Raw genomic sequence first — 22729 nt, 5'->3', positions numbered from 1 at the left:
CGAACAGCCTTGTTTACGGAGTCTGTCTCTGGCCTGGCTTCCCCAGGTGCCAGTCTGGCTTGCAGCCTTTATTTTTAATGGGGTTTTAAGAGGCGGTTCCTGTAATTAATTTCATTCTTGTGTTTTCACACTTTCTGTCTAGGTGCCTAAAGGCCTCGGGGCACTAGGTGGGATATTAACTGATTTAAAATAGTACGGAACACTATAGCTGTCATTATATATTACCCCAGCTCCTCTCATTTACGGCTTTTACGATCATTAATTAGCTAGGGCACATGGCCCATTTGGGAGGTCAGCCGGGTCACACGTCGTGTTTCATAGAGGTAGAAACAGAAATATGGAGAAAAGTGGCTTTTTCATGCCCCAACAGAGACTAGGTGTTGAAACTGGTTTCAGAAGCCACGTCCTGCTGAGTACACACCCTGTGAGCGACAAGGCCAGGATCCACTACTCAGGTAGGATTTGCCAAACACGGTACGTCCTGGATGCCCATTTTCACCCTCCTGCCAGGACTGGGGAGTAACTCAATCCTCAGCGGCTAATACTACCACCTGAAATTACCCTCATTCATTCTCTTCAGGGCCCTTTTCCATTTCATGAGCGGATTTATCTGCGTAAAGAACGCGTCAGTGACTCCTCTCGGATTCAGAAACAACATACTTCTGCTATTTTTAAAGCTGCAGTTTAAAAATCCGCGCACACGCACTCACGCTCCTCAGGGAGTGGTGGAGGGGCGGGGAGTGGGGACCAAGAGTACGTGCTGGAGAGAGAACAGCCTGGCCTTTGGCTTTCCAGAGCACCGCACCGTCCCCCTGGGGGCGCACTCCTTGGAGTCCGAGGCGGCTTCCCATTCCCCGAGGGATTTTGCACCCTCTGGACCCTCTGAGCGCCCGGTGCCTCGGACCCTGCTAGCCCGCCCGTGCCCCCTCTCTTCTGCTAGGGGGAGGGCTCGGTTGCCGGGTCTCCCGGCCCAGAAGGGATCCGCGGGGGGGGGGGGGGGTAGGGTGGGACCGGGAGGTCAAGCAGGTGGCGATTAGGTCAGCCTCGGAACATTCTTGGACCGCTCCAGTGGATATAAATAACAGACGGGCTGGCTGCGAAAAAATCCCGGGGTGGGGGCTAAGGGGGTGAGGAAGAAGGGACTTATTAAGAGTCGGGTGGTATCGTGGCGATCTGGAAAAATCTACCAAGGCTGGTGACTGACAAAGGGAGTGGAGGGACGAAGGGATTTAAGAATGAATCTTGGTACAAAATCTGGGAATAAGAACACGGAGCGGGAGGAGCTCATGCCTTTTTGCCCCACCCCCATCGCGTGTCCTACCCAGTCCACAGAATGCGCCTCCAGATTGGCAGGCAAGGCTGCACATGGAAAGGGCACGGGTTTGGAGTTCAGGGTCTTGCCCGACTACAGATCTCTTGCAAGCTGAGGAAGGTCTCTGAGCCTCAGTTTCTGCATCTGTACAATGGGAATCCTAATGCTTAAAAGAGGATGGTTGTGAGCCTCGCTGGAACGAACTTCTAAGAAAGCTATGCTCAGCAAATAAAATGGAAGGCAGTGTAGACCCGAGGCCTCCCTCCAAGGGGTGCCACGGCAGGCCCCATCCCTTCCCCCTTCCACGAGTCTCCCAGGCTCTGCAAAGGCCGGTAAGGGCAAAGCCGAAATCTGACTCCCTATAGAGCGACGCGGCGCCACCCTGGGGAGCGGGCCCTGGCGCTTCTCCTGTTAGAGTCGATACCCACGGCCCGCGCTCGAGGAGCAGCCGGTCGCCGCGATGCCTGCAGCCCCTGCGCCCCAGCCTGTGGCGGGTGGGGTTGGGGCCGCGGCGGCGAGGAGAGGGCGGGGCCGGGGGCCGGGCTTCCCGGGGGAGGGCCGGGCGCGCTCCGGGAGGCGGCGGCCCCGGCCCGAGAGCGGCAGGACTCTGGCCGGAGCGTGGCCGGACCCCCACCCTCCGAGACGCCCAGGGAGGACGCGGTGAGTGCTGCCCCGGCGGGAACCACGGGGAGGCGGCGGCGGGAGAGCCCGCCCTCTCCTCCCGCTCCTAAAGTTTGCAATGGGACCGACTCCCGCTCTGGGAACCCGCGGCTACCCAACTCCGTGCGGGGACAGGAATAGGTGCCGCCGAGTGGAGCGGGCGTCTCATCTGCTGCGCCGTGCACCCCGCAATTTCCCAGGCTGGCAGTGGAGACGGGGACGTCGGGGGTGGAGGGGCACACCATCTCCTGGGGCTTTTCAAAGGCCGCCAAACGCCCTTTGGGGGCCCCGCTGCCCGGGGACCCTTCGCTCTCTGCAAAGAGCCCTAATTACTGGGCCGCTATCCCGGGTCACCTTCCGGAGTCCACGGCCGGGCTGGCCCGGCAGGGTGCGCCCCCTCCCCTCAGCGGTGATCGACTGGCCCCACCCCCGCCGAGACCAAGTTCAACAAGTTTGGCCAACAAATCCTAAAGCCTCCATGGTTAGGCCTTGGCCCGGCCGCTCCGCGTGGGCTCCACCGGCTCCGAGTTGTGTAGCTCCGGGCCGGCAAGAGGGCCGGTCGAAGGGCGCCGTCCAAAAGGGTTGAGGCCAGAGACGGGCAGCCCCTGGGCTCCGAGGTCTGGTGTGGAGGCTCCGGGTTTGGAGTGCGTCATCAGGGAGCAGGCACCTCGGGCTGCAGGTCGGGTTTCCAAAAGTGCCCCTTTGTTATGCCCCTCCCTGGCCCTGCCTCCTCCCCTCTCCCTGCGCCACCCCTTCCCCCACCCTCTGGGGCGGCTCTGGCTGCTGGTCCCAGCCGTTCTAGCCTAGGCACCACTCTCTGGACCAATGGGCCGCCCACTCCTGAGCCCTCACATCTTAGGGCTTAGGGAGGATGGGGAGGGGCTGCTGGGAGAAGAAACCCTTGGGCGCAGCCTGTGACTCAGGAGGATGGGCAGGGCAGGGTGGCAGTGCTCCCTCCCAGTGGCATGCCCCCAGCTTCTGGGAAGGGTAGGGGCTGGTCTGCGCCGCCGCCGAGGTGGGGGGTACCTACCTGCCTTAGGTAGGGCGAGTGGGTTCTTCCCTGAGGCTCAGGACTCCCTTACCTTGGCCCAGGCAGTTATGAGGAGGCCCTGCCAAGCCGCAGCAGACTTCTGCAGGCCCAGTAGGTACTGGCTACCCCGGCTGGGAAGCGTTCATTATTAGCTTTCTGAGCTTTGCGGGTGGCAGAGTGTGTTCTGGGGACCAATCTGGGTCTCTGCTGAAGTCAGGAGGCACAAGGTGCTGGCTCTCCTCAACAGGGGCCATGGTTTGCACTGCCCACCCCCACGGCTGGATCTAGCCAGGGCTGCGGGGCCTGGCTGTGCCTGGGACTCTGGGCTTGTGTTTGCTCTGGGAGGCGGGAGGGAGCAGTGCCAGCAAGCACACACAGCTTGCTCTGTTCTGGGGCTAGAGAGAGGGAACGGGTGGGGGGCAGCTCTCCCGGGAGCCAAGCCTGGAGGCTGGAGCAGGCAGGGGGCCCGGGCCCCTGGATACCTCACTGGGACAGCTCCGAAGGCTCTGTGATTTACAGCTGTGGCTCTGTTTCTCTCCATCTGGTTGGCAAGTCCTTTCTGGGTAAGTGGGGCAGATTCAAGAGGAAGCAAGGTGAAGTGCCGAGGACCCTTGCGGACCAGCTGCTCCGTCCCTCTCCTGCTCTGTACCCAGACACCTCCATCCACTGCAGGCCTCAGCTCTCTCTCTGAGCTATTAGGGCTGGATCCCACTTCAGGCAAGCTTTCTCACAGCTGCTCTAGCCATCAGGTTCCCTGGTCTTTAGGTAGATGTCGTTTGTTTCTTCATTCAACTGCTAACTCCAATGCCTGAACAAACACAAATTGGACCACCTCTGTCAATGACTGGGGACAGATTCTGCCCTGTCAGTCACAACCCAATGGAACATATCATATATAACTGGACTGAGGGCTCACAAGGGGCTGTGTAAATGGGGATGGGGCAGTGGGGTGGGGGAGACTGTGAAGATGCCTCAATTTGAGTTTTGAAGGATGGATAGTTGTTTGTCCGTTTGGAGGGGAGCAGTGTGATGGAGTCCTGCTTTGGGGGCAGAGGGCACATACTGTGTCCTGGGCCTCGTGGTGTCCCTTGGGCCTGCTCAGAGGAGGAAGCAGTTTCCTTCTAGGGGCTTGAGTCAGTGCTAGGGACAGCTGAGACCCTGCCAAGGGTCAGGAGGGGAGTGGCCGCGTGCCATTGTGTCCTCTAACCTCTGGGGTGGTGGCTTTGGGGTTGGAATCCGCCTTGCCCTCCTCTACAATTCTGGAGCACACTCTTACAAGTGCCTGGTCACCTGTCTGACTCCTCCCATTCTGCCCCAGACTCTGGGCTTTTTGAGGGCGGGGCTGAATTACTCATTACTCATGGAGGCTTGTGGGACCTCAGTGGATGCTGTGGAAGAGGATGAATGTCCCTTGTGACTGTCAGGCCCTCATATTTCTTGCTCATTGCCTGGTTTGAGTCTTTTTTTTTTATTAATTAATTAATTAATTTTGAGAGAGAGCTAGAGAGCTCGTGGGAAAGGCAGAGAGAGGGAGAGAGATAGAATCCCAAGCAGGTTCCGCACCATCAGCACAGAGCCCAACGTGGGGCTCAAACCTTGAGATCGTGACCTGAACGGAAATCAAGAGTTGGACGCTTAACGGATTGAGCCACCCAGGTGCCCCTCCTGGTTTGAGTCTTTTTTTTTTAATCTAATTTTATTTTAATGTTTATTTATTTTTGAGAGAGAGACAAAGAGCGAACAGGGGAGGGACAGAGAGAGAGGGAGACACAGAATCCAAAGCAGGCTCCAGGCTCTTAGCTGTCAGCATAGAGCCCGACGCAAGGCTCGAACCCATGAACCACGAGATCATGACCTGAGCTGAAGTCGGATGCTCAACCGACTGAGCCACCCAGGCGCCCCTTCCTGGTTTGAGTCTTAAACCAGCCCTGGCACAGAAGACCAGGAGGCAAAATTTCCATCTTAGGAGGGAGCCAAGGCTTCCTTAGGAGGACAGTAAAATGCACTTGTTCAAGCTTCTTGGCCAAGATAGGATTCGGGCCTCTTGGCCCCCAGTCTGCTCTTGCTGGCAAAGGGAGCTACTGGAGTGTGGCCGGGAACCCTCTGACTTGGCCTCGTCTGGTAAAGGGTCGCCTTGTTGTTCAAGCAAAGGCGATGGCGCCTGGCTTGGGCAGGTACCCTCTTTTCTCATCTGTAGTTGGGTGGGGGGCGGGGGCAGCGGGGCCCTCTGCCCACCACCCACCCCGCCTGCCGCCTAATCCCCTGCTGGATCGTGTGACCCGCCTGGCATTCTCCTGGCTGGAATCTGGCGCTTCTGACAGCAGTTGCTATATCGGGGGAGCTGGGCACCGCCCTGGACGCTCTAAGTCCCTGCCCTCACCCCCTGCTTTGCTTTTTTGCTTTTGTCAGCTTCAAGGCAGAATCACGGTTGAAGCTTTAAGAGTTGGACGCCCAGGTCCCTGAAGTGATCTGTAGGCCCCCCCGGTAGGTGGAATGAGGCTGGGTGGGGGAGGGGGTGGGCAGACTCATGGCATGAGGAAGAGATTTGAAGTGGCCACCCTTTCTCCTATCCCAGCCCCTCCCGGGGCCTTCCAGACGTCTACCTGCTAAGTCCTAGCTCTGACAGTTCCTTAGATGGTGGGGATGGTAGTGGGGACAAAGCCCAGGGATAGGAGAGGATCTTCTTCTCTCCCCAAAAGTGTATATCCGGCTTCCCTGCTTACCCCTCTGCTCTCCACAGCCCCAGTCCGCCACCATTCCGTGCTGCAGGGACACCATGGCCCCAGAGGAAGACGCTGGAGGGGAGGCCCTAGAGGGCAGTTTCTGGGAGGTGAGCAGCTGGGTCCTAGGTTTGGGGGTACCCACTCCACTCTGGGCCCAGCCACCTCTCCAGGGAGGAGGCTAGCTGTCAGCCCCAGCCCTGGAGGTGGCTTCTCCCTGGCGACACTGCCTTTCTCCCGTCTGCCCTAGGCTGGCAACTACAGGAGGACCGTGCAGCGGGTGGAGGACGGGCATCGGCTATGTGGGGATCTGATCAGCTGTTTCCAGGAGCGCGCCCGCATAGAGAAGGCCTATGCCCAGCAGCTGGCTGATTGGGCCCGCAAGTGGAGGGGCACCGTGGAAAAGGGTGAGGCCGCGCTTGGGCCTAGCCAGGAGCAGAGGGCCACTGAGGGTAGGGAGATCAGACAAGGCAGATTCGTTTTTGCACCTCTTATGGAAAGCTTGAGGCTTCCATGTCTGCCTTCCCTTTGAAGAGCGAAGAGCCTCCTGGTTATTCTTACAGTTGTGCTGTTAAGAGTTTGCAAAGTATGGTCATCACTTATTTTGATATTTGTAACAGCCCTGTGATGGAGACAGTCCTGTTCTATCCATTTTCTAGAGGAGCATCCAGAAGTTCAGAGACGCTAAGTGACTTGCCTGAGGTCACACAGCTAGGAAGAGCTAAAGCTTGAACCTAGGCCTTCTGACTCAAGAGCTTGGATCTTTCCATCCTAACCAGCTGCATTCCTTGAGGGCGGAGGCTAGTTCTTCCCTTTGGGACAATAAAGTATAGTGGTTCATACAGGGTTTGAATCTCAGTTCGACTTGTAGCTGTAATGCTTTGGGCAGTTAACTTCACTTTTCTGGGCTGCTGTTTGTTGTCTGTTAAATGTTGACCACGACATTCTCTGCATGGCGGTGGATAAAGATTCAGTGAGATTTCGTATACCGAGGCACAGAGTAGATACCGATAAAGCAGCAGCTGACATCTTTGTTGTTCATCTCTGCATTCCCTCTGTGCCTGGCGCCCGGCGCAGCACCCCGTGAGAGGGGGTGGGCTGGGTTCTGGTGGCGTCCCTGGCCTGGCCCAAGCCCCTTCCTCCCTGCAGGCCCCCAGTACGGCACGCTGGAGAAGGCCTGGCACGCCTTCTTCACGGCAGCTGAGAGGCTGAGTGCGCTGCACCTGGAGGTGCGGGAGAAGCTTCAGGGGCAGGACAGCGAGCGGGTGCGCTCCTGGCAGCGGGGGGCCTTCCACCGGCCAGTGCTGGGTGGCTTCCGCGAGAGCCGGGCCGCCGAGGATGGCTTCCGCAAGGCCCAGAAGCCCTGGCTAAAGAGGCTGAAGGAGGTGAGCCTGGGAGGGGTGGGTCCCTTCCTGAATCCGCCCTGGGCCACCGGGGCCGGGGCTTGGCGCGCAGGGTCCAGACTTGTCCCCGTGCGTGCCAGGTTGAGGCGTCCAAGAAGAGCTACCATGCGGCCCGGAAGGAGGAGAAGACAGCCCAGACTCGGGAGAGCCACGCAAAGGCAGACAGCGCCGTCTCCCAGGAGCAGCTGCGCAAGCTGCAGGAGCGGGTGGAACGCTGCACCAAGGAGGCTGAGAAGGTACCGGGCGGCCGACATGCCTTTCCCAGCCCTCTTCCTCACCTGCCACCCCTTCTCCAGGTCATCATTTAAAAGAGGACCCAGAGAAAAGAGGATGCTTTACCCAGGGAAAGAAGCGGTGCAGTTTTGGGTGTTGGGCGGAGCTTAGCAGTTGAGACCTTCCAGCTCCTTCCACCGCCTGGGACAGGCTCTCATGTGGCCTGCTCTTCCAGAGCACCCGTGCCTCCAGCTCTGCGTATCTGCTGCTCCGTTTCTACCTCCTCCATGAAGCCTTTCCCCGTTCCGCCCACCGCTCCCTATAGGTTGACCCTCACCTCACTCTCCATCCTCGCTCACCAGACTCTCAGAGCTGCTCTGCCCAAGTGTGACCTCCCTTGTTAGGCTGCTGGGGTCTTGGAGGGCAGGAGCTGGGTCTGTAGAATGATTGCTGCCGGTGCCTAGCCCGGGGTCTCTCGAGCGGAGTCCTGAGTGGAAGAAGGTCTTGTCCTCACCGGGCCCCTCCGGTCCCACCCAGATGAAAACCCAGTATGAGCAGACGCTGGCGGAGCTGCATCGCTACACCCCGCGCTACATGGAAGACATGGAGCAGGCCTTCGAGACCTGCCAGGCCGCGGAGCGCCAGCGGCTTCTGTTCTTCAAGGATATGCTGCTTACCTTACACCAGCACCTCGACCTCTCCAGCAGTGAGAGGTATGGCCTGCGAGGTGGGCCTGGAGGTCTGGGCAACGCTGGGGCTCCTCCATCTCCCCCAGGCTCTGGCCAGGCGCAATGAGTTTGGGGGGCGGTGCTGGGGCTCGGGGTTCCCCGGTGTGAGGCTGTGCTTCGGGTCACAGGTTCCAGGAACTCCACCGAGACCTGCATCAGGGCATCGAGGCAGCCAGTGACGAAGAGGATCTGCGCTGGTGGCGCAGCACCCACGGGCCAGGCATGGCCATGAACTGGCCACAGTTTGAGGTATGGGAGGTGTGGGGGGCTCAGCCTGGACCTGAGGAGGGAGGCTAGGGCTTGGGATGAAGTAGGTGAAGGTCTGAATGGCTCCGGCTGCCTCCACAGCCCCACGGCCCAGTCTGAGCCTAAGCACTGTCCCCATAGGAGTGGTCCTTGGATACACAGAGGACGATTAGCAGGAAGGAGAAGGGTGGCCGGAGCCCTGATGAGGTTACTCTGACCAGCATCGTGCCCACGAGAGATGGCGCTGCACCCCCACCCCAGTCCCTGGGGTCCGCAGGGTAAGAGCCAGAAACCTGGCTGTGGGAAGGAAAGATCTCTGCCCCCTGCCCTGCCTTCTTTCCCTCTGTCTCCTTCCCTTCATTCCTCTCACACCCAAAGTGGGGTTGAAAATTGGTGCCAGGAACCTCAGGGCCTACTCAGTAGTTACAAGGATGCCGGTGTTCGTGGTGGTTTAGATTTGCCAGGCGTTTCCCATGGTCCCTCTTGTCTACTGCTCACATCAGCCCTGTGTGGCAGGAAATGCACCAAGCTCACAGGCATGTGTGGCAGAGCTCAGACTGGGATTTTTCAGTTTCTCCCCACCTGCCTCTCCCAGGATTCTTCCAGAGGGTGAGCCCTTGACCCTGAGTCCTAGGCTCTCTTGCTCAAGGTGGTCCTCGGGCCCTGAGCCTGTCCACTTCTGTCTCCTGTCTCTAGCGGTGGGCAGGATGAGGAGTGGTCAGATGAGGAGAACACTCGGAAGGCTGCCACAGGGGTGCGGGTGCGGGCACTCTATGACTACGCTGGCCAGGAAGCTGATGAGCTGAGCTTCCGAGCAGGTACCCAGGGACCCCTTTCCTGTTCCTTTCCAGGCTTCAGCTTCCCCCTTCCTTCCTTTATAACTTGAGCAGGGGTGTGGGAAAGGAAAGCCTAATGTTTACCTCCCAAGGACCAGTTCTCTGATTCTCTCTTTCTTTTTTTAATGTTTATTATTGATTAATTTTGGGGGGAAGGGGAGGGGCAGAGAGAGAGAGAGAGTGGGAGAGAGAATCCCAAGTAGGCTCCACGCTGCTAGTGCAGAGCCCGACATGAGGCTCAAACTCCCGAACCATGAGATCATGACCTGAGCTGAAACCAAGAGTTGGACAGTTAACCACCTGAGCCACCGAGGCGCCCCAGTTCTCTGATTCTTAAGGCTACTCTGGGTCCAGCCCCCAGGAGTCAGACTGTCTGCTCTGAGCCCTCACCTGCCTCTCAAAGTCACCAGCTTGGGCCTGCTTGATGCATTCAGGGTCTGAGGTGGAGTGGCTTGCTGACTTTGACCTCCCTTTGCCTGAGACAGGTCTCCTCTTCTAGCTGGGTTCTCCTACTGTCCCCTCTCCCTCAGTCCTTGACCCAGTTGCAGAAGCGAGCTGGGCCAGGGCAATTGGCCGTGACTAATCCCCCTTCCCCCAGGGGAGGAGCTGCTGAAGATGAGCGAGGAGGATGAGCAGGGCTGGTGCCAGGGCCAGTTGCAGAGTGGCCGCATCGGTCTGTACCCTGCCAATTACGTGGAGTGCGTGGGGGCCTGATCTGCCTTGACAGACCTTCTGCAGCGTTTCTCCACCCTGCGTCAGAGCCCAGCTTCTCTTGGACAGCCGACCCGAGGACCCTGGACCATGGTGCCCCCTGCTGCCCTTCTGTCCCTTGAGGAGGAAGGAAGTCCTGGGTCCCAGGGAGGGGGGCGGCCTGCATCTAGGAAGGGACTGGTAGGGAAGGGCCAACTGAGTCTAGCCTGAGGGGAAGATAGGGAGGTCAGGAGGTGACAGAAGGGCTCAGGGGTGCCTGGGCCTCTCCAGGAATGCATGGGTCTCCCCAGGAGCCGTGGACCCAGTTCCTGGTCTCAGTGTTTTGGGATTCCTGGGGTGGTCTTGGGGTGGTGAGTGTAGTTCTGGGCTAGGAGCACTCTCCTGTGACTTGTTTTAGTGTGTATTAAAGTTGGAGAAAAAAAAAAAAAAGCACTGTCAGGTGTGTGTGCATCTTTTCTGATACTCCACCCTTGCCAGACTGCAGAGGGCATCTGGAGAGAGACACTGAGTGGGGAGGTGTGTGGGTCTAAGAGTATGTCATGGAAAAAGGTTTGCCAGTTTGGTATCTGCTCTGGAACTTCGGGACCCTAATCTGGGGTGGGAGGTACTCGAGATTGGGTTTGGTGTGAGCCCGCCAAGGCTGGAGGCTGACTACTGAGTTCTGGGCTGGACGGGGGCCCAGACAGTTTGTCTTCCCGTTCAGGCCGGTGGGACCATAAGTGCTTGGTAGGGCTGTTAATCATCACTCATCCATCGGGAACTGGCCCCATCTGAGACCCCTGGCCACCGGCTCCCAGCCTCGCAGCCCTCCCCTTCTGGAAGGTCGCACCACCTTCCGGGGGTGGCGGGGCGTCCCGGTGGCGCTCCGGCCAGGTTTGGGCCCGCCCGCGAGCCGTCGCTCCGCCCCGGCTGCGGATTGGCCCCTGGCGTGGCGCGGCGTGGGTCCGACGACCATTGTAGAGCCCGGGGCTGCTGCGGTCTCCGCTCCGGTTCCGCCGGCCGCTCATTGGTCCAGAGCGGGACAAATCGCTCCGCCCCCGGCGGGTGGGGGCACTGCAGGAGCCGACCCGGTGCCCCGCCTTCCCGGCCGCGGATTGGCCCGCGACAGGACCCGTCGGTCGCGCTGGGGTCTGGGAAGGAGAGAAAATGGCGGCGGAACCGAGCAAGACCGAAATCCAGACTCTTTTTAAACGGCTTCGCGGGATTCCGACCAACAAGGTGCGCGAGCGGGAGGCGCGCGGGGTCCGGCGCCGGCGGAGATGGGACTCTCCCGTCTCCCCTGGGGCCTGAGGGAGGGAGAGGGGCGGGCGTGGGCTGTTTCCCTGGCGTGTCAGCGCCCGGCCTCGACTCGGGGCCCCTGACCATTGGCTCATCGCCTCCTCCACCCAGGCCTGCTTCGACTGTGGCGCCAAGAATCCGAGTTGGGCCAGCATCACATATGGTGTTTTCTTGTGCATTGACTGCTCCGGGGTGCACCGCTCCCTGGGCGTTCATCTCAGCTTCATCAGGTGGGGTCATCTTGCGGCTGCTGTGCTTCTACTCGGCCGGCCGGGGCTGTGTGCTCAGTAAGGGAGAGTAGCTGCCTCGACTGCCCGGCCAGGGAGGGGTCCGGTGGATCAGCACCGGAGGGAGCCGCCTGTGTGGGCCCCTTGTCACATAGGCAGTTTGTCTCCGTGTCTGGGTTAAAATATCCTTCTTTTCTGTTGGTTAAACTTGACACTCAGAGTATTCATTTCGGGGGAGAAGTTAGCTGCACTGACCTTGTTGCTGAATGTTGGTCGAGTATGTCTGAAGTGAGACTATGACTGTCCTTAAGGGGAAAGCCAAATTCAAGCTTGAATGCCTGAGAATTCGACCCCGTTTTGGATCTGGAAAATAATTAGCACCTTTTTGACTAGACAATTGAAGAGCAAACTTTTTCATAGACAAGTTAGAGTGGAGGAAGTAGGGTGGTGGCTGATTAATGTTTCCTGGGCGCCTACTGAAGCCCCAGGCCAAATGACAGGTATGGGTCTGCCAGGGAAGCGTCTCCTGATACCTGCTGGTGGGTGACACGCAGCCCTTGCACACAGGTCCACAGAGTTGGATTCCAACTGGAACTGGTTCCAGCTGAGGTGTATGCAGGTCGGCGGGAATGCCAACGCGGTAAAGTTCCTTCTTACCATCTTCCCCACTCCCATTCTTCTGCTTGGGTACTAACTTTACAGTGTCTTCCTAGGAGGGCCCTGTCACTATCTCTTTTCAGAGGATTTTCTGGTCTATACCAACACTGCACACTATTCTCTAAACTTGGAAATTGGTTATTGTTCTTCTCAAATAGGCTTTGGATTCAGCAAAACTGGACAGATGTTCTTGGGGGAAAGGCTAGGGGAGTTGGGGCCTCCACAGTCATCCAGATCTTGTGAGCCTAGATGAAGGACGGGCACAGTGGGTATGGCATGCTATCCTCAGGCAGGGTTGAGTAAGGGCTGAGGTTCAGTCAGTCATCTCTGAGGATGGGAGGTTGTTTTTCTGCAGGAATTTCTGAGGAACTTTACCTCTGTGAAAAACTGCCTGTGTCAGTAGGGTGTATTATGTGTAAATAATAATTGGACTGTTACAAGGAGGTGCCTCTTTTGCTTTGGGGGAATCACCTGTAGCATACTCTCCTCTCTTCTTTGCTCCCCAGACAGCTTTCTTCCGCCAACATGGATGTACAGCCAGTGATGCCAACACCAAATATAATAGCCGAGCTGCCCAGATGTATCGGGAAAAGATCCGGCAGCTGGGGAGTGCAGCCCTGGCTAGGCATGGCACTGATGTAAGTGCCTGTTCCCTGGGGCTAGGGTCGTGGGGTGAGTGGGAATATTCAGAGCCCTGTGTTTCAAGGGTGTCTTCTTCCCTCTAGCTTTGGATAGACAATATGAGTAGTGCTCCCAGTCACTCCCCAGAGAAGAAGGACTCTGATTTCTTCACGGAACACACTCAAGTGAGTGCCCACAAGGAATGTTTCTCATGATGTTGGCAGGTGGTTTACTTAACCAAGGCCAAGGCCTTCTGTGATCATGGGCATGGAGTCCATTCACCTTGGTGTAATACTTCAGACAGAGAGTGTCTGGGGCCCACTGCTTGGTAGGTCCAGATGTTTCTTCCTCTCATGAGTAGGCATACAGTATGGCCCTCCTAAGGAATGGGCCCCTGTAAACTGGGATAGTAGGGAGGAGGACCAGCTTCTTGAGGGCTCAAAAGATGTCAGGGGTTCCAGACAACTTTTCCTGGATTCTTTCCCCATAAGAAAGCCACTGCAGTTGGGGACAAGGAAAGGATTCTCTCATCAGCAACCCACCCCTGGGAGGAGGTTTCTCATCTACTGGCACTGGGTGCTGAAGTCAGACTCTCTTAGTTTGAATTCCTGCTCCTCCTGTCTTTAGCATTTCTAGGATGGTGGCTAAGTCACTTTACCTGTCAAAACCTGCATCTCTAAAAGAGATGGATCTACCTCATAGGGTTTGTTGTGATCATTGAATGTATTTATATGTGAAAAGCCGTTAGACTTGTGCTTGGCATGTGATAAGTGCCTAATAGTTGTTAGTCGTGAAATTAGGGGAACAGGCTCTGGCTGTAAGTAAATAGTGGAAGAGTGGAGGTGACTGTTAATTTCCTGTTTGTTTCTTCCATAGTCAACAGCAGTAGTCATTAAATTCTAGTCTCCATTTCTCATGGGCTTGGAGGAGAGCCTTATACCCACAAGGTACCTTTAGATTCTTCATACACCTTGCCAGTAGGAATAGCTCATCAAAGCTTCTGTGATCTGGCCTCTTTTTCAGCCCCCTGCCTGGAAAGAACCAGCCCCTGACCTAGCAGAGACCCAGGAGCTAGCCCCTTCTACAGAGATCAGTAGCCTGGCACGTGAGTTCAGTCTGGATTTCAACCAAGTGCCCTAGTCTTGGCAAAGGACTTGGAGCTAAGAATGGGACACCTGGCCAAGGGGATAAAAGTATGTGTATGTGTGGGGGTTCCTATATTTCTCAGTGGGCTAGGATTCATTTCAATCCCTTGGAGGATTGAATCATCATTCAATCCCTTGGAGGATCCCTTTCATCTTTTGGTGGCCTCAGCAAGCTGAGGAAAGCCAGTCTTCCCCATTTTTGTCCCATCACTTCCCGTTAAGGGAAGCAAGCTTGTGCCTTAGACCTAATTCCCACCATTGCATCCACAGAGCCGGAGCACGGCCCCAACATGGACCTGCTTGGCACCTCACCCAAAGCCTCTCTAGGTCAGTATGCCACCTGGCAGGTGTGGGGTGACTGAGAGAGGGTGAGCCTCTAGGGCTCTTTTTGGATCTGGTGCTGCCTGGTCATGTGGACTGAGGCCCCAGGAAACAGCATTTGACCTCTCTGGAGTGGGGACTGGGATTGGATTGGTGGCTGTGGCATCAACTGCAAGGACTTTAGCACCAGGGCCTTTGAATTGATGAACCTGGAAGCTGGTGTACAAGGCCTGGGGTCTGCCTCTGGATGTGGAGCTGGGTCTGGCCAAAGTGTGGGGAGCCAGGACTGGACACCTAACCCTGGGGCCTGAGGCAGGATTGGCCTGTCTGGTCCATTTCATGGGATAGGGGTGTAGCTCTCACAGCTGGAGGCAAAGCTCCTTTCTCAGCTTGTCCTCGGCCTTTCAGCTCTTTTTTACTTTCCTTAGTGTTCTTTAGTCTCGGTTCAGGTTTGGACAGTATTTGCTGATCTCTGTTGTTCTGTTGACCCTTGGGGGTTGGGGCGGGAAGCTAATGGAATGACTGTGAAACCCCATGAGAAGGCTGGCGTGGCTTGGTCTAAAGTGAGACTCTAGAGCCCTCTGGGAAGAACTTTGGCCTCTGGGCTTGGGAGCTGTATGGAGGCTCTGGGGTGGGCCCCTTGTTAGCTGCAAGTCTTTTTCTCTAGAGTCCATGTGTCTGTCACCTAAAGGGGCCCTTCCTGCCAGAGGTAACCAACAGCTGTTTTGGGGATCTCAGCCCCTTGCATGTCAGCTCCCTGCTGTAGGAGCTGAGGCTGGCATTTAACATCTGCCTCCCTGCCTCGTAGTCTTTGTGTTGGTTCAGGGACTGTGACTATCTCTGGTGCTTTGGGTCTAGGTTCTTGTGTCAGTCTGCTGGGAGTCCGTAACCTCCCCTAACTTTGTCTGTCTTTGGCTTGGACTATCCCAATGCCGTTGGTTGGAACCGGTGGGTGGCAGCTTTGCCTTCCTCTGCCTGAAGCTGTTGCCTAGAAGCTCTTGCCAAGAAGCTGCATGGTATGGGTTGAGCTGCTGTCTCTGACCTCCCTTTGTGTTCACTCATGCCCCATCTTCTTTCTCACACAGAACCGAGAACCTCCCTCATTGGCAAGAAGAAGCCAGCAGCCGCTAAGAAAGGGGTAGGTGGAGAGAGGCAGTATGGTGGTGGTTAGGAGCTGGCCTCAAATAGCTGGATTCACCCCTTGACCCTGCCGCTTACTGGCTGTATGACTTTAGCAAAGGTACTTTTCTGAACTTTATCTATGAAAGGGGTGTCAAGATGCCTATCTTCAAGGGGCTCCTGGGAAGAGTCTGTGAGACTGTGCACATTGAGTGCCTGGCACATACTGGGCCTGGTCAGCCCTGAAGCTTCTGCTGTTGTGTGAGCCACCTCATGTCCAGCTCCAGCAGAACCACTGTTGTCCCTCTTGACCATGCTGGCTGGGCTCCTAGTTTTTACCTGAACTTAGGAAGGAATGCTTTCTTTGTGGGTGTGGCTAGAGGACCCATGCTTGGGAGGAAACCAAAGACATTTTGGTCGGTGAGACCCTCATCCCATGATTCTCCTCCCAGCTGGGTGCCAAGAAAGGCCTAGGGGCCCAGAAGGTGAGCAGCCAGAGCTTCAGTGAGATCGAGCGGCAGGCCCAGGTGGCAGAGAAGCTCCGTGAGCAGCAGGCAGCTGATGCCAAGAAGCAGGCTGAGGAGTCCATGTGAGTGTTTGCCAGAGGGACCTCAGCTCCCGTGGGGTTGGGTGGGCAGGTAGGACAGGTCAGGATGGGTGTCTGCCCCTGACATGTTTGTTCCCTCCAAGGGTTGCCTCTATGCGCCTGGCCTACCAGGAACTCCAGATTGACCGTAAGAAGGAGGAGAAGAAGCTACAGAATCTGGAAGGGAAGAAGCGAGAACAGGCAGAGAGGTTGGGCATGGGCTTGGTGTCCCGCAGGTGAGGCTCAGCTCTGGGGTGTGGCAGGGAAGTGCCGCTGTTCTCCCCAGAGCCGCTGCAAATTCTTCCCAGCAGTTTGGGTTTTTAGGCTCAGTCTTCCTCCGAGGCTGAACAGATAGATGGTTTTGCTTATTGTCTTAAAGTGGTCTAGTACAATGTTTGTCACAGAGTAGGTATATGCTTAGTGTTTGTTAAATGAAGGAAACACAGGATCAGATGCTTGTTTGATATACCCAAGAGGGTAGGGTGTGTTGTGTAATGGGGGTGCTAATGGCACTTTTGGTGGGACATTTCTTTATTTTTCAAGACCTCCCTAAGAATTACAAGGCTTTTAGCATTCTTAATCCCTGTCCACTAAAGGCCATTGCTGCCAGACACGCTAACGCCTGGAAATACTCCCAGACAATGCCCTTTAGAATTGACAATATCCTTCCTATTTCAGGACCACTGGGTTTGTGTTGCTGTGGTTTCTTAAAAACAAAACAAAGACTGCAAACCAGTTCTATTATGCATTTTGTTTGCTTTACACTAAGAGCTCACGTTTAGAGATTTCGGTAACACTAGACTTTTGATCTCGCTTAAAAATCAGAACATCGGACAGCACTGGGGCCAGCAATCCTGGCTTCAGCGGGCTTGTGCTAAGTGCTGGCTCTTTCTTTCGAGGGGGTGTGAGCTCTGCCATTGGCTTTATTTACTTAAATACAACAGTCCTGTGCAGGAGGTATTACTATGTCTTTTCACAGGTGAGAGAATTGACTCACAGCAAGTAAGCAACTTGCCCGAAGCCCATGAATCTAGTAATTGGCACCACTAGATTTGAACATAGAACTACTGATGGCAAATTCAGCATTCAGGGCCTTTATACTCCACTTCTCTGAAAGAAGATAAGGCTGGCATTTCTGCTTAATCTTTCAGAACACGTACTAGTTAGATTTAAATTATTCCATTTCAGTCTGTGTGCTGCTTGTGTAACCCACAGCTAATCAGGGAAACATAAAATTTTACTCCCAGGAAGGACTTTAGATCTCCTCCCCTTCCCTGTTTTGGTCACAGGAGTTATTGGGTTAAAGGGTATGAACAATTTTTTCAGCTGTTGTTTTCTTTTTTCTTTTTTCTTTTTTTGCAGTGCAATAGAATCTTTATTTAAACTCTGCCAACTCTGTTTAATGCCCTATTGTAAAATATTCACTGTTTGGGGTTCTGTCAGCTGAAAGCTATAGTGTTTTTTTTGTTTGTTTGTTTTTTGAGATATGTTTTAATGAGTTTACTTAAGTGAAATTAATCCTTAAAATGCCTCTGTGGAGCATGACACAGGACGAAAGTGAGGCATGAAGAGTTAGTACCTCTTGCCCAACTCACTGCCTCTTCTCACTGGGATACCATACAGCAGTCCCAGGGCTTCGTGCATATAGCCAGGCTGTGTACTTTGAAATACTTCCATCTTTCAAAAAAAAGGCGGGGTGGTGTAGGGGTTAGGACAATTAAGGACTCATTCTTTGATGCCATCGGACTCCTTTCCCTGGTTCTGGGGCATTTTTCATCTTTTCCATGTGTATGTGTTCATCTGGGTGAAGAATGCGGCTCATGATACAGCAAGTCTGCTGAGTTGTTTCCAAGGGCAAAAGAGCGCTATCATTTGGTGCACATCCTCATTAAAATTATAACAGGCAAACGGTGCTTTGTGAGGGAAGCCCTGCTTTGAGAAAACAAAGCTGATGTGTGCACCATTGAGGGTGTGCTCCAGCTCAGCGGGGTTCCTAGCACTCCCTGCTGGGTCTGGCCCTGTGCCTGTGCACAGGCAGGGGGAGACGGCTCTGGGTGATGCCCAGTGAAAGAGAACCCAGGTTTCTGCCAGCAGCTGGGCATCTTCTCTTGTGTAGTGACACTGTTGCTCACACCTGCCCTTGGGCCTGGCTCTGCTTGTCTCCACAGCTCTGTCTCCCACTCGGTGTTGTCTGAGATGCAGGTGATTGAGCAGGAAACCCCAGTGAGTGCAAAATCCTCCCGCTCGCAGCTGGACTTGTTTGATGATGTCGGTACTTTCGCCTCTGGACCCCCAAAGTAAGGCTGTTGTTGGGGTGCAGACTTGGCCACCATGTTCCTCATCAGGCTTCTCTGAGCTACTCTACTGTCTCACTAGGTACAAGGACAACCCCTTTTCCTTGGGGGAAAGTTTCAGTTCCCGCTGGGATACAGATACCGCCTGGGGTATGGACAGGATGGAGGAGAAGGAGCCAGAAGTGACCGTCTCAAGCATCCGGCCTATTTCAGAAAGGTGGAGTGGGCAGGGGCAACACTGTCCAGTAGGATTTTTCTGTGGTGATGGAAATTCTGTACCCGCACTGTCCAGTGTGATGACCACTGACTGTGTGCCTACTGAGCTCCTCAGATGTGGCCATTGTAACTGAAGAACTGAAATTTGTAATTTAATTTTAATAAATTTAAGTAGCCACATGTGGCTAGTGGCTACCAAGATTAGGTAGTACAGGAATTAGGCTTTGGTTTGAATTTTGCTTTATCATCACAGAAAGCTTAGCAGCTTCTTTTGTTCAAGATCTGTTTCTCTGGCAAGAGGGGCCTGATTTTGTGCTTCAGTCCTGAACACTCAGGGGTATGTGTCTCTGGCCACCATGTTCCTTGTTTTTTTAAAAGCCTATTTTATGTCAGTCTGGGCAATGTTTAACTAACAAATTACCCGCACAACATTTGTAAAATGGGGGACATAAGTAATGACTTCACAGGGCCGTTGGAAGGATTAAAAGTAATGAAACTTACAAAGCACCTAGGCCAGTGTCTCTGCTCGTCAGTGGTAGATAGGAGTGACCATACACTTTTAGGTCCACACTGGGATGCTTTTGAGAGTGGAAATGCCAGAAGAGTAGGTATAAACTCAGGCCAGCTGAGACATATGGTCACTGTAGTGTTAGGCCACTTGTAACTAGGAGTAGACTGGCAGTAGTGATCCTAGGACATCCGAGACTTTGATGAAGCTCTAGTGGTTTGGGGCAGAACCCTAATGTATTTCCATGCCGCCTAGTAGAGTGAACGTAAGCTGTCTGTGCCTTGGCTTCGGTGTGGAGAAGAGAAGGGCCTTGTCCAGGGGAGAGGGCCCAGAGCCATAGCCAGATGGGCCATTGTAAGCATCCCCAGAAGGCCACTGGTGTTTTTGGCCTCTGTTAGTAATGGGATTAGTAATACTAGGCTCTGACAGTAATGGGAAGGATCAGAGCTATCCCACATCCACCCCTCAGAGTCACAAACAGAAGGGAAGTGGAAAGCCGGAGCTCAGGCCTCGAGTCCAGTGAAGCACGTCAGAAATTTGCAGGAGCCAAAGCCATCTCATCGGACATGTTCTTTGGGCGGGAGGTGGATGCCGAGGTAAGTAGGGTTGTCCACCCTGAGCCTGGAGGCAGCAGGTGGAGTAAGAGCTTCCTCCTTGCCACTGCTTTGGGCTTTAGCACCAGGGTGTCTTGGCCGATAAGGAGTGCTTGACTCATCGGCCAAAAGATCTCCAGGTCTTTCCCTTTCTTCACCACAGCATGAAGCCAGGTCTCGTCTCCAGCAGCTCTCGGGTAGTAGTGCCATCAGCTCTTCTGACCTCTTCGGGGACATGGATGGAGCTCATGGAGCAGGTAGGGCCCTGGCGGTAAGGTGCATGCCAGGCAAGGCTCGTGGGCAGAGCTGGAGGGCCCTGTGGGCTGGGAAGGGCTTCCTGCAGGGCTTCCAGACCACCCTTTCCCTTGCTTTTACAGGTAGCGTATCTCTGGGCAACGTGCTCCCCACAGCTGACATTGCCCAGTTTAAGCAGGGTGTCAAGTCTGTGGCCGGGAAGATGGCTGTGCTGGCCAATGGCGTGATGAATTCTTTGCAGGTGAGGCTGGGGCTGCTTGACCTGGGGCGGGAGGGTAAAGCACTATAGAGTAGTGCTTGGGGGTTGGCCGCCTCCACCACATCCAGACACTGCTGCTGGGTAGCTCCTGAGCCTGAAAGAGAGCCTTTTCTTCTCCTGGAGAGGCAGCTTCCTTCCTTTGAGCTTGGTACCAGGGCTCGGCCTCCCTAAGATGCTGCCATGTCTGCACGGATTTCCACAGCCTTGTCACCTTACTCCTCTCTCTCCTCCCTCCCCAGCTTCGAGATTAGGCAGGGCTTCCCCCTTGGGATCTGGTCACAACCCCTTTCCTGAGTCACAATAAAATACAAAACAGTCTCTGCCATGTGAGATGGGTGCCCGATTCCCCGGAGTACCCTAGTCTTGCAGGGGCGTGTTGCAGGAAAGCTGCAGGTGAGAGACTGACTTTGTTTTTTCTTTCCCCCTCCCCAGGATCGCTATGGTTCCTACTGATCCAGGTGCCACGGCTCAGGCATATGGTGGCGACAACAGCAAAACCCCCATGATTCCAAGGCCAGGGGCGCTTGCCTTGTGGAAGCTGGGGAGGAATTGTTACTTTATATGTGTTGTGTGTGAGTGGGGTGGCCTTTGAGGATCTCGGGTGAGGGGGATGGGTGGTTCCAGCCTTGACCTCAGCCTGTAGACTGAGCCCTTTTATTCTCCTCCCCTCACACCCCCTCCCCTGTGTGCTAGATTACTGTCCTCTGGTCCTGCCCCCAAGCTGCTGCTCGTCCTGCCACACTGGGAGCGAGGGGAGGAGTTTCCTCAGGAGGGTTTATTCTGGGCCCAGCCCTTCCCCAAGTAGGGAAAGTGAGAAGTGTAAGGCTTTTTGGCCAGCTCTAGGATCCTTCCAGGTTGTCTGGGGTTTGGTCCCCATCCTCTGGAACCAGTGGGCAGGTCTAGAAAGAGTTCTGCTATAGACCAGCCCCAGGGTAGGGAGGCTGCTCCAGTGGCCTCTTCTGGGTGCCAGGAGAGGGCAGGGGAGGGGAAGGACCTTCGTCTGGGCCTTCTTAAGGGCTAGAAACTTTACCCGCTACTGAAAGGTTTCATTTGGGATCAGACTTGAGGCCCGAGTGATCTTCTCCTGTCTCACCACCCCTTTTTACAGTGATCACTTGAGGGATACTTCTCCTGGGTGTCTCGGAGTCCTTCCATACCATCTATTGTGGAGCACAGGACCCTCTGTCCCTTCTTCCCCTGCTTGGTGTGGCCATGGTGGGTCTCATCTGCCCTGTGCCCTGCTCTGGATGCTGTGAGCGTAATGCTGGCCAAGGAAGCAGAGGACATGAGGGACAGAAACAGGCTCTTGGGGCTCAACTTTCTTCTGTGTCATCCTGGTCTTAGGGGGGCCTGGACAGCACCCCACCACTGAGAACTTGAGGCACCTACAGAGCTGCACGCCTTGCCCCCTGGCCACTAGGCCATGTACTGTGTCATCCTTGGTGCCATCTTCCCCTGCTGTGCTGACAGTCTGGGCCCACCCTGCCCCCTGTGGGTTTGGGGTTGGGCTCCCAAGCAACACAGACCATTCTTCCCTACCCCCGCCCCCCCCAAAGGGACTTGACTTTCTTTCTGGACTGTTTGTATTGAAACAGAGTGGTGTCAAATAAAGCCTTGACAGGGCCCAGGGCCACTGTTGATCTGAGTCAAGTAGTGTCCTCTCTGGATCCTTGCCTCCCTGCCCAGCGCAGGCCCCTGGCCTCACTCTCTGGGCTCCCACCGATACGGGTAGGGCGTCGGTGCTGCAGCTGAGGGCACTCTCTCCAGGGCCTCCAGCTTGTCTCTTCTCTGAAAGCCAAAGGCCCCTGGCTCCTTGGCCCTGTGCTGCCGCGAGGTCCGGTGCAGCCTCGACCTCACCACCCTGTTGCACGCGGAGGAAAGAGCTGGTGTTAGTTGGCCCTTTAACTCATCTACTGAGCCATACTGCTGTGGGCAGGTGAGCAGCCTAGCAGCTCTGGACCTCATCCCAGCAGTCGGCTTGACTGGGGTGTGCTTCTCAGTGGAGTTTAAAGACAAATGAAATGTACAGCCTTAATGGAACCATTTTAATTCCAGGAAGAAAGGGTGTGTGTGTGTATTACCCCCGGGCTTGGCAACTCTTTTCCCTTGTAGGGACTCCTGGAATACATATGGCACCTTAGGGGTCCTCAGGGTACAGGTATAAACCACTGGTCTGGGAGATGGATGATTAGAAAGGATGGGCAGAGGGGGCCATGGGGACTTTTAGTTACTGATTTCCAAAGTGTGGGTCTGGGCCTCCGGCTCTGGAGTCCTCTGGAGGGTTCGTAATCCAGATTTCTGTGCCCCACCGCAAGCTGGAACTTGGTTAACTTGCATCGTAAACAAGCTCCCCATGTGATTCGGATGCACACCAGGATTTCTGAGCTGTCAATCAGCCAGAGGCTGGAGAGGAGGATGGGCCTGGAGAGTTCACGTGACTTGGAGCTTCAGTAGGACTGGAACTTCCAGCTCTGGCCTGGCACTCCAGGGCTCTGGGAGCCAGTTCCTGAAACTATTTAGGGGGGCTTGTCTGGGCAGGGATGAGCCCAGGATAATGTGTGTGCCCAGTGAGATGACCCCTGGCTTAGGAGGCAGGCTGCTCTGCTTGGGTCCCTGAGTGGCTTTTACTTTCTAGACAACCGCCCATTTCAGGAACTTGAAGACCACCTGTCCTTAACCTTCCTCCAGTCTTGGCTGGAAGCTTGTCTTCCTCAGGCCTGCCCATGGCTGCATCCCCACTGTCCCAGTCTCGAGCAGCTGCTTAACAAATGCTTAATGAAACTCTGGCTAG

The 22729-nt window shown here is 55.3% G+C and overlaps 4 protein-coding genes across 10 annotated transcripts in view; 2 read left to right on the top strand and 2 right to left on the bottom strand.

Moving 5' to 3' along the window:
• The first annotated feature begins 1111 nt into the window (after window positions 1-1111).
• Window positions 1112-10291, top strand: PACSIN3 (protein kinase C and casein kinase substrate in neurons 3). Of its 3 annotated transcripts, none has more exons than XM_019812392.2 (11): window positions 1112-1644; window positions 5412-5486; window positions 5743-5832; window positions 5973-6129; window positions 6872-7107; window positions 7206-7361; window positions 7876-8051; window positions 8195-8315; window positions 8454-8590; window positions 9009-9130; window positions 9747-10291. In XM_019812392.2, the coding sequence occupies exons 3-11, from the start codon at window positions 5779-5781 to the stop codon at window positions 9860-9862; spliced, it is 1275 nt and encodes a 424-aa protein (XP_019667951.1). In that variant the 5' UTR covers window positions 1112-1644; window positions 5412-5486; window positions 5743-5778; the 3' UTR covers window positions 9863-10291. The 3 variants fall into 3 exon arrangements, with proteins under 3 accessions (XP_019667951.1, XP_011285166.1, XP_006937315.1); XM_011286864.4 differs by lacking the exon at window positions 1112-1644 and adding an exon at window positions 1835-1972; XM_006937253.5 differs by lacking the exons at window positions 1112-1644; window positions 5412-5486 and adding an exon at window positions 1842-1972.
• LOC123380595 (translation initiation factor IF-2-like) lies at window positions 1644-3864 on the bottom strand. Its single transcript, XM_045039227.1, has 2 exons — window positions 3003-3864; window positions 1644-2645 (listed from the first exon to the last, which is right to left on the bottom strand). The coding sequence occupies exon 2, from the start codon at window positions 2215-2217 to the stop codon at window positions 1672-1674; it is 546 nt and encodes a 181-aa protein (XP_044895162.1). The 5' UTR covers window positions 2218-2645; window positions 3003-3864; the 3' UTR covers window positions 1644-1671.
• A 624-nt stretch (window positions 10292-10915) lies between the features above and the next one.
• ARFGAP2 (ADP ribosylation factor GTPase activating protein 2) lies at window positions 10916-21583 on the top strand. Of its 5 annotated transcripts, XR_441337.4 has the most exons (18): window positions 10916-11077; window positions 11249-11367; window positions 11932-12004; window positions 12528-12659; window positions 12747-12827; window positions 13666-13747; window positions 14058-14114; window positions 14776-14817; window positions 15194-15246; window positions 15680-15816; window positions 15918-16049; window positions 17982-18110; window positions 18190-18324; window positions 19301-19427; window positions 19588-19681; window positions 19802-19920; window positions 20371-20510; window positions 21047-21583. XR_441337.4 is itself a non-coding variant. In XM_006937249.4 (17 exons), exons 1-17 carry the CDS (start codon window positions 11006-11008, stop codon window positions 20389-20391), a joined length of 1605 nt encoding a protein of 534 aa, XP_006937311.1. In that variant the 5' UTR covers window positions 10916-11005; the 3' UTR covers window positions 20392-21583. The 5 variants fall into 5 exon arrangements, 4 of the variants coding, with proteins under 4 accessions (XP_006937311.1, XP_003993272.1, XP_019667944.1 ...); XM_006937249.4 differs by having other exon boundaries at window positions 20371-21583; XM_003993223.5 differs by lacking the exon at window positions 14776-14817 and having other exon boundaries at window positions 20371-21583.
• The window catches only part of CD1H11orf49 (chromosome D1 C11orf49 homolog), a 202927-nt gene continuing 196411 nt past the window's right edge, over window positions 16214-22729 (bottom strand). Inside the window, exon 9 of the mRNA XM_003993221.5 lies at window positions 16214-21799. Coding sequence (XP_003993270.2) covers window positions 21640-21799 — 160 coding nt within the window. The 3' untranslated portion in view covers window positions 16214-21639. The remainder of the gene's footprint in view (window positions 21800-22729) is intronic.

The sequence above is a fragment of the Felis catus genome, chromosome D1 (genome assembly GCF_018350175.1).
Source record: "Felis catus isolate Fca126 chromosome D1, F.catus_Fca126_mat1.0, whole genome shotgun sequence".
NCBI lineage: Eukaryota > Metazoa > Chordata > Mammalia > Carnivora > Felidae > Felis > Felis catus.
Note: the sequence above shows the minus strand (reverse complement) of the source record. Positions and strands in the feature narration are given on the sequence as shown.

What these genes read in the sequence shown, in the direction of transcription:
- LOC123380595 (XM_045039227.1), bottom strand. Translation starts at nt 2,217, where the DNA reads ATGGTGTGCCCCTCCACCCCCGACGTCCCCGTCTCCACTGCCAGCCTG.
- PACSIN3 (XM_019812392.2), top strand. Translation starts at nt 5,779, where the DNA reads ATGGCCCCAGAGGAAGACGCTGGAGGGGAGGCCCTAGAGGGCAGTTTC. An exon ending in GAGGGGCACCGTGGAAAAGG is followed by an intron (nt 6,130 to 6,871) that starts GTGAGGCCGCGC and finishes TCCTCCCTGCAG; the next exon opens with GCCCCCAGTACGGCACGCTG. An exon ending in CAGTCCCTGGGGTCCGCAGG is followed by an intron (nt 8,591 to 9,008) that starts GTAAGAGCCAGA and finishes TCCTGTCTCTAG; the next exon opens with CGGTGGGCAGGATGAGGAGT.
- ARFGAP2 (XM_006937249.4), top strand. Translation starts at nt 11,006, where the DNA reads ATGGCGGCGGAACCGAGCAAGACCGAAATCCAGACTCTTTTTAAACGG. An exon ending in TGGCTAGGCATGGCACTGAT is followed by an intron (nt 12,660 to 12,746) that starts GTAAGTGCCTGT and finishes TCTTCCCTCTAG; the next exon opens with CTTTGGATAGACAATATGAG. An exon ending in GCGTGATGAATTCTTTGCAG is followed by an intron (nt 19,921 to 20,370) that starts GTGAGGCTGGGG and finishes CCCCCTCCCCAG; the next exon opens with GATCGCTATGGTTCCTACTG.